Source organism: Mchenga conophoros, linkage group LG3 (genome assembly GCF_057382185.1).
Source record: "Mchenga conophoros isolate Kocher_MC1m ecotype Shallow Benthic linkage group LG3, M_conophoros_male_GT1.1, whole genome shotgun sequence".
In the NCBI taxonomy this organism is placed as follows: Eukaryota; Metazoa; Chordata; class Actinopteri; order Cichliformes; family Cichlidae; genus Mchenga; species Mchenga conophoros.
The window spans coordinates 52,532,452-52,541,551 of NC_140528.1; the positions used below are offsets into that span (position 1 = coordinate 52,532,452).

General features: G+C 41.3%; 1 protein-coding gene across 4 annotated transcripts; it reads right to left on the reverse strand.

The window, feature by feature from the left end:
- Positions 1–5,065: 5,065 nt before the first annotated feature.
- On the reverse strand, positions 5,066–7,991 carry LOC146579417 (tripartite motif-containing protein 16-like). Of its 4 annotated transcripts, none has more exons than XM_085269229.1 (2): positions 7,791–7,991; positions 5,066–7,388 (listed from the first exon to the last, which is right to left on the reverse strand). In XM_085269229.1, exons 1-2 carry the CDS (start codon positions 7,983–7,985, stop codon positions 6,312–6,314), a joined length of 1,272 nt encoding a protein of 423 aa, XP_085125355.1. In that variant the 5' UTR covers positions 7,986–7,991; the 3' UTR covers positions 5,066–6,311. The 4 variants fall into 4 exon arrangements, with proteins under 4 accessions (XP_085125355.1, XP_085125354.1, XP_085125353.1 ...); XM_085269228.1 differs by having other exon boundaries at positions 5,066–7,815; positions 7,951–7,985; XM_085269227.1 differs by having other exon boundaries at positions 5,066–7,554; positions 7,672–7,985.
- Positions 7,992–9,100: the final 1,109 nt, after the last annotated feature.

Genomic DNA, 9,100 nt, shown 5'->3' on the forward strand with positions numbered 1-9,100 from the left:
TACAGAGATACATTCTTGCCTGAAAATAAAGTTCATTTTGTGACCCAGAAAGAGTAATATTTTATATTTAAAAGTGTTTAGCCGCGCTCCTCCACCATTGCCGCGTTTGAGTTTTGGACGAAATGTATTCTGGGATATTTAGCTGCACCAAAAACACAAAAAAATCACCACCAATGCATCCTCGATAAAACAGGCGGAGCGAGAACACATCCGGGGATTCTTTTGCGTCCTCAGCTTGATGCGTGCTTTGAATTGGAACAGTACTTGGTCTCCGATTGATGACGTATTACGAGTACACAAGAACACGAGTACGCATATTGAGACGGGGCCAATATTTCCAGGTTTTTCACTCACTTGATGTATCAGGATTACTCCACGTTCAAAATGACTGACAAGTTAATGTCACATGATAAGCAGTCACATGTCTACAAAACCTCAACAGAGACAGTTTAAGAATTAAATCCATCCTGCTGTGAAAGCACATTTCACTGCACCTTCACTCCTCCCAGTCCACTTGTGACAGCCTGATTGCTCTTCACCGAATATGGTACAAACACAAAACTCATCGTCACGCCCCCAAGTCCTCTGGCACTGGAGCGGCCAAACACACTATTTCTGGTTTCCACTTTCAAGCAAAAATATCTTGTGTTAAGGAAGCAGATCTCAGGACTCTAATGTTAATATTCCTCTACATGCAGTGTTGATCAAAAGAACCAATAATCAGTTTTCTCAGTTTACAGGATTCTCTTTGTTCTCATTATGATAGTCAGGAGGTCCTAACAGGATATGATGTTATTCACAGTGATGTCAGAAACAGTAAAGCTTTAAACTTGGATTCAATAGATTTATTTCACAGCCTTCATTACTAATGCAACTTAACTCGTCTAACAATGGAGTCAGAAAACTTCCTCAGATCAGTCAGTGGAAACCGTTTGATCAACAATGTGAATGAGACTTTTGGAGTTCACTGTAACCCTTGTGTTGTCCTCGGGCCACAAATGGTCTCGAGGTGAATGTTAAACAAGTATATGGGAATCCCGAGGACAACACATGATGGACAAAATAATGAGACGTGATCCAAGAAATCATGAACTTCATGCAAGTCTGTTCATTCATGACTATAATCATAAACTGGATGAAGGAAACAGTTTTTCAAGTTTACATTATTTTGAAGGTAAACAGACTGTCGCTGATAATGAAACACAATGAAACCATCGACCTCACAGCAACGTGTAGCTGATCTGAGATGTTTAGCTTTATTTCATTTCCTGTGATTCAGTTTTTTACTGAATGGCAGTTTGTAATGAAGTATTCACGTTGATTTTATGATGATGATTATGTATGATAAGCTCTGATTAAGCTGTAGCGTAGAACAGGAGGTGATGCTTTTCTTTTCTTACAGAATCAGTGGTGTTTGTGTTCTTCGATCCACAGTGATCTGCTGCTTTATTCTCTGATCTCATACAAACTCTCAGAGTGTAGCTGTGAGTTCAGACCCTCAGGATTCATTTAGAGACTTAAACTTTGTACTTGAAGCTTTAATGTTTTGATTGATAAGTTGAAATTGTGTTATGAACAAATGTTATTTTTCTATTTATCTATTTAAAAATAATTAATAATAGTACATGTAAAGATATTTTATGGATTTATAAACGTACATTTTAAAAGCAAAACACAGCAGTGTTTGAGTCTTAAGAAGTGAAACACAACACTGACTCACACACTTGTAATCATAACTCAACGTGTCATAAATGTTTCCTGTGCGCTGCAGTTTCTTCTGTTTCATAGTTTCTACATTATTGCGGCTCCAGCTCAGCTCACACCTCTGAATGACAGGAGGCAACATGACGTTTAGAGGATACTGGTGACTTATGAAAGTAGACTGGTAATAATCACTTTCTGATATTTGATACTGACTCTGCTGACTGTTGGTCTGTGTAGATCAGCAGAAATGTTTCATATAAATGTGAATTTAGAGTAAAACAGACCAAAGAAAACAGTCGGACACTTTCTGTTTGAAAGTTTATTAGGACATTTTTAGTTTGATGTTTCAATTCAAATGGTTTTGTTCTAAAACTCAGAGACTCAGAGAGAAAATGTGAATTTAAAAGTAAAACTCTGAACATAACCTGCTCCTAACAGTTTTTTTCTCTTATTCTGATGTGTTGTTGGTGTAATTGATTTTAATGAATGTGAGAAACCCAGATGTGTTTGTGTCTCTGCAGTGGAGAGACGAGGAAGGATCGGCCTCTACTGTGGACTCACAGCAGCTCTGCTTGTAAAATTGTTTGCTGCAAACAGGAAAATCAAATCAAATAATAATAAAAATAGTATTACACATATATTATGAATATTAATTATTAATACACTGTGATAGTTTGATATTTATTGTTGTCTCAGACCTTGAAAGTTACAGGTGTTTTAGGCTGAGCCTGTGGAGCAGGATTAGAGCTGTCGCTGGTTTTGGGTTAGTGACAGTTCAACAGGTGCTGTGAAGTCGTTAAAATTAGATCTACTTTAATAATCTGCTTAAACTGGAACCCAAAGTGGGAACTCTTCCTGGGTTTAACGTTAAACTTAAATGTTTTCACTCAAAACCACAAAAACTAAAACACTGTGCTTAAAACTGTGCTTTTCCGAGATCATTTGGAGAAATAAAAAAAAGCCAAAAAACAAAAACCAATATTTTCTGTGTTCTGTCTCGTTCCCCATGACCAGGCCATATATATAAAATAAGAAGAAGCTGAGATGTAAACAGGAACCAACAAAGTCTGTGCTACGTTCAAGCATTTTAGCCAGTTTAACTGTGGCAGGTTGCGCTCTGTTACCATTTACGTTTACCAGCTGAGGCGCAGAAAAGATCACAGACTGGGAAACTGTCGGACCAACACAGGAAGTCTCAGATGCAGAAGTTTTACTGTGTCCAGGGCTGGCTGGGCAACACCGCAAATGTGAAAAGACAAAACAGGTTGGAACACAAACCAGTCACTAGAAGGAGCATCGGCTACAGGACAAAGTCTTCGACTGTTTGTGCTCCTCAGCACGCACTGTTTTATTTCCAGCTGTTGATGGTGTGTGGCTGGGCTCAGGCTGGGAAACCTCAGAATCAACAGGCTGAGGAGTAAAACAGTCCAGCGGGGATACAGTGCCAGTAACAGCGTGTAGGTGAGTCTGGGGTGGAATAACAGTCCTTTGTTCAGCTCAACAGCTGGAAAATCCTTATTGGCTAACTCAGAGAAAACACTGCGAGCATTACCAGAGTCTGACGGCTCAGGAACACAAAGATCACTAACGAGGACAACCGGTGAATAACTTGACACCGAGGGGTCACTCTGAATAATGTCTGTAGAGTTCAAACACACAGTAACAGAGTTTTCTGATTTAGGAGATACAGAGTCCACGGAAGACGAAACAGTGTTACTCACAGTGGTAGATCTGTCATGAAGTGCAGGATCAGAAAGCTCGAGCTGAGCGTGTGAAACACAGTCACTCTCTCCCACGGTTGCAGTCTGCTCAGCTGTACTGGAGCGACGGCGGCGTGAACGCCGTTTTCGGCCAATCTGACAATGTCTGACGTTTTGACAAACACCGGTTCAGGAAGCGCTCCTCTCCTGTTCAGGTGGAGTAGTTTAGTGGACCCGGTTTGTATAAACTGCAGTTTCCTGTTCTTTGAATTTAAATTGTTGTTCTGCTAAATGCAGTTTGTCAGTCTGAAGATATTGTAGCTGCTGCTGAGGGATATCCTGCTGTTTTGTTCTCAGTTTGTTTTCCTGTTTTGTGCTTCTCGTTTGTTCTCGGTTGTGTTGCTGTAGTTCTTTTTGCTGCTGTGTGCGTTGGTTTGTGTCCTCTACATTCAGTGTGGTTTTGTGCAGTTCTGTCACTTGAGCAGTGACCATGTTCGATGTCTTAAATGGAGCCTTAATAATTTAAAGTGAGTGTGTGTGCACCTGTTTGAGGTGGGTTAACTGTGTATTGCTTTTCTTTGATGAAGCATTGTTTAATTTTGTGTGTCTTGAAAAGTTGTGAGGTTTATGCGTTGTTGTTGCACAATTTTGCTCATGTAAAGTTTGAGGTATTTGTGGCGGGGTGTGGTTTGTGGCTGCAGGGGAGGAGCAGCGGGTTCAGGGTTGTGGTGTCAGTGAATGCTGCTTTTGTCAGCCGGCAAACATCATCTAATCATTCTTCCCTGTTTCAGTAGCACCCCGGACTGATCCAGGACCAGATTCCCTTCACGATTGAGTGCACGTTCAAAAGCGCCTGAGTTGATCTATTTTTTTAAATTTATTTATTTGATGGATCCGCCTTCCCCTTGTGTCGACCATTCTCACCTGCTGGTAAGCCTCAGTCCTGAACTCCTCTTCCCTGTATGGTTGAATGTGTAGGTTTTTTTTAAAAAAAGTTATTCTCTGTCTGAATAATAAATCTTGGAAGCACATCTCCTGCCTCACTTTAGTGTAAAGAACCTTTGTTCAAAAAAATAAACTGTTGGTAGATGCAATTTACAACGAATCATTCATCAGTAAAAATCTAACTCAAATCAAATACAACAAATTCAACATTCATAGAAAAAAATCCAACCCTGCAGGGATCAAACATCTGATCAAACACCAGGGTTGGACACAGACTTTCTAATCTGACATCACAAAGTTATTCTGAAGCTGTAAATCTAATTAAAAACTCCCCAAAACTACTAAGAGAAAACCCTTAAAAGGTTCAGTGATAGAAGAAAAATCCTTTACATGTAAAATCAACAGAGGTTCCTGATAAACAGACTAATAAACAGAGAATAGCTGAACAGTTTCTGTGACACAGACGTAAAAATGCATAAATGCTCCATGATTTTCATTTCTATCCATCATCTTGAACACTGACTATAAATGTGTTCACTTCATTATTGTGTGATTTGGTTTCTTCACGTGTCTCCTTCAGTGCAAATAAAGGACTGTTAGAGTGTGTGCTGTGTGTTTGTCTGAAGCATGACAATCCTTTCCAACAAGTATTTCCAGCTGTTTGTCTCCACTCTGCACTTTAGTCTTTCTTCCTGTCATGTCTGTGTTTGTCCACCAGGTGTCTCCCTGAGCTCATTTTCTCGAAATCAGAAGCTTCAGATTTCTGGCGACGCTCTTCCTGCCAGACACAGCTCAGGGCAAAGAAACATGTCTATCCTCCACAATATACAGGCCTGTATCATTTAGTGTCTGTATTTAAATGTATAAATGATCGAGTGTGATCAAACTTTTCATATGAAATATAAAATTAAATGTCAAACATTAAGTATTTAATTTTTGTTACATTTTAAAAGTTTTAACCTCAAACACATTAAGTTTACAGTCATATATGATAAAGAAAATCAACAATCTTCACATTTCAGAAACTGGAACCAGCTTTAAATGAGACTAAAATAATGATAAAACAATCAATTCTCTAATCATTGACTAACTGATGTGTTAAGTCTAAGTGTTGAATGTTGCCATTGTGTTTCTTAAATTTGTACAGTCTTAGTTTAAGCAGCCACTCTGTGCTGGGGGAGGTTTTATTGTAGATACATCCTATCTGAAAGATCTGTTTCTTCTGATGTAAGCTTCCTGGGTTTATGACCCTTTGGTCAGCAGGAGGTCACACACACACACACACACACACACACACACACACACACACACACACACACACACACACACACACACACACACACACATTCTCACATAACACACACACACACACACACACACACACACACTTACATACAGTGCCTTGTCTTTGTAACCAAAGGGGGTTGCAGGGGGAGCTGTTTTGTAAACTATTGTTTGAAGTTTGTCAATAAAAGGCAGCGAGAGGAGGCCACCAGTGTGGTCATTTCGACGTGCTGGTCACAGATGGAAGGGCCTCCCTTGCGCAAGAAATCGATCGAACACTGTTGCCTTGTTTTTCTTTCATGGGAATAAGTCCTGGATACAGCGGGGTCTGAGTTTAGACCCAACATGATGAATCACTGCAGCTCCAATATATTGTTGCATTTGACAACCCACTACAGCAACTACAGAATAAAAGCACTAACCAGACTGATGACAGATTTCAAACATGCTGAATATGAAGAGTAGTATCATTTAAACTCACATGATTATCAGCCATAAGAACAAATTCAGATTTATATTGATGTAAGGTATATAAATGTAAGTACAGTTTGAATCAGTGCAATATTATTTTCACACATCAATGGACCACTGAACTTCTCAGCTTCTAAAATGTAAAGCCTCATTTAGAAACTACACAAGTACATATAATGGTCAGGGATCAACATGAACCTGTCTTCTCTATTTGACTTCAATCAACTCTGCAGTGTCTCCATTTTTCCAAAGCCAAAGTCCAGCATAGAGCGGCTGAGTGAATGTGGTCTGGACTCTGTGGAGGAGAGTCATGGTTTCAGAGACGCTGTAGAAAGACAGAATACCTGCTCTGTGATCCAGGTACACTCCTACTCTGGAGGACCGAGGACCTGAGAGGTCAGTTTGGACTTTGTTGTGCCAAAATTGAAAACTGTTTATGTAACAATGTAATGCCCAAGATTTGTCATTGTTTCCAAATAAACATTCATAGCCCCCCCCTGCTCTGCTGATATTCTTGTATGCAACTGCTACACGAACTCCTCCCCCTCTCCACTCCACCTCCCAGTAACAACGTCCAGTCAGACTCTCTCTACTCAGGACCTGACACCATCCAATGAATCTGTCTGGATGATCAGAATAAAACTGTTGTTGGTTCATCAATGTTACTTTTCTGTTCCCCTCAGATAATAACAGACGTCTGTGAGTTGTGTTTGGATCCAGTGTGATTTCATGTGAATATTTTAAGAATCCAGCTCTGGTCTTTGGCTCTGCTGGTGACAGTAAAACATCCACTTCAGTGACTGTCAGTGAGATGTTTGTCCATTCCTCTCTCAGAATGTCCTGTAGTTTATCTCTGGTCTCTGACACAGCTGCTGTCACATCCTCAAAGTAGCTCAGAGGACGAATATTGATACTGGATGAGTGTGTAGACTCACTGAGTGCTGACAGTGAGGGGTAGTTGTGTAGAAACTGGTTGTGATCCTCTGTGTGTGAGAGCTGCTCCAACTCGCCGTCTTTCCTCTTCAGCTCAGCGATCTCCTGCTCCAGCTTCTCCTGAAGCTCTTTGACTCGACTCACTTCAGTTTCCTGCTGGGATTTGACCTGCTGCTTCACATCAGAGCTTCTTTTCTGGAGGAGACGGATCAGCTCAGTGAACATCTTCTCACTGTCCTCCACTGCTTTATCAGCAGAGCCATTGATGGCCTCCACCTCCTGTTGAAGCAGCTTCACATCTTTCTCTCGCTCCTGGATTCTCTGCTGGATGTTTAGTCGTCTCACCTCGAGCTCCTTCTGCTTCTCAGTCCTTTCTGCTGCAGCTGGGACTGTTTCATGGCCTTTATGTTCATCCATCAAGCAGAGATAACAGATACTCTGCTGATCAGTACGACAGAAAATCTTCATCACCTCATCATGACGAGAGCAGATGTTCTCCTGGAGCTTCTTGGAGGGGGCCACCAGCTTGTGTTTCTTTAATGGAGCTGCATCATAGTGAGGTTGGAGGTGTTTCTCACAGTAAGAGGCTGGACAAGATAAACAGGACTTGATGGCTTTCAGCTTCCTCCCAGTGCAGACATCACAGGCCACATCTTCAGGTCCAGCATAGTAGTGATCAGCTGGAGCAGCTTGGAGTCCAGTCTTCTTCAGCTGCTCCACTAAAGCTGCAAACATGACGTTTTTCTCCAGGACAGGCCTCGGTGTGAAAGTCTTCCTGCACTGAGGGCAGCTGTGGATTCCCTTCCTGTCCTCTTCATCCCAGAAACTTTTAATACAGTTCCTGCAGTAGCTGTGTCCACAGGTTGTAGTCACCGGATCCTTCAGTAGATCCAAACAGATGGAACAAGAGAAGGTTTCTCGGTCCAGCTGAACTCCTTTCTGTGCCATTTCTCCTCTCAGTGTCAGTGACTGTGTGAGTTTCTCTTCCTTATAACTGAAACTAGTCTGAGCTCTGATCTCAACAACATGTTTCTGCAGTGAATGGAGCCTGTCAGCTCTTACACGTCACCACATGTTGGTTACACCCATCTTCAAACTGCAGATCTGAAGGGGAGGGAACGAGGAAACACGTGGACAGAGAGGAGGTGCTGTGTTTAAGAGCAGGAAGAAGAGGGAGGGTTATCAGGCTGTGCTTCACTCCAGGAAGAGGAGCAGTTAAGAGAGCGAAACTGTGTGTTTAACCCTTTTTATTTACAGCAGATCACAGAGCCTGTGTCAGCTCAGCTATCAGAATCAAACAGTGAAGCTGACCTGTGTAAGTCAGCAGGTCAGACAGTATGTTAATGAGGGCAAATCTACAAAGCAGTAATGAACTTTTCATAAACCACATTTAATACAAATCTATGATACGTCCATAAGTCTGCACCGTCTGAAACCTCCTCACATTTCAGCCCTCATTTCTCATCATATTGTAATCTACAGTTATTTATGGTTCAGTGAGTTTTGCTTGGAGTTTCCAGCTTCTGAGAGCATTATTTACATCACTGAAGTATTTATGATTCCCCTGGTATAAAAAAGCTTCACAGTAAAATCTCATCTTTGTAAGATTCACACTGAAACATGTTTACTATACTGCATGATAAAGACAGCTGAACACGACGTCCCCAGAAACATGTTTTATTATCAGAAACAGACAAAAAGAATCAGCTTTCCTGACCTACAGTTTGATGGTTCAAAAGCACAAAGGACAAAAAATGTAAGAAATCTGTCCTCTCCTCATCCTTCACCACCCTCAGGGTGACCTTCATTTTCTTTGCTCTCTTTACCTTCATCATCCTCTTCATCGTCTTCTTGCTCACTGTCTGCTGCACACACACACAAACACACACACACACACACACACACACACACACACACACACACACACACACACACACACACACACACCTCTACATCAATGAAGGAAACAGCACAGATATGCTAAAAGGGTCCAGGTCATGGTCGTGTTAGTCTAAGTGCCTGAAAAGAAGTTCAGTTTCCTTCTTTTTAAGATATCCAGGCTG

Bases quoted from the DNA above. Each gene is read 5' to 3' on its own strand.
- LOC146579417 (XM_085269226.1), bottom strand. From the start codon at position 7,985: ATGGCACAGAAAGGAGTTCAGCTGGACCGAGAAACCTTCTCTTGTTCC. The intron at 7,445-7,516 runs ATGATGAGGTGA...TGATGGATGAAC, and splicing joins GGAGAACATCTGCTCTCGTC to ATAAAGGCCATGAAACAGTC.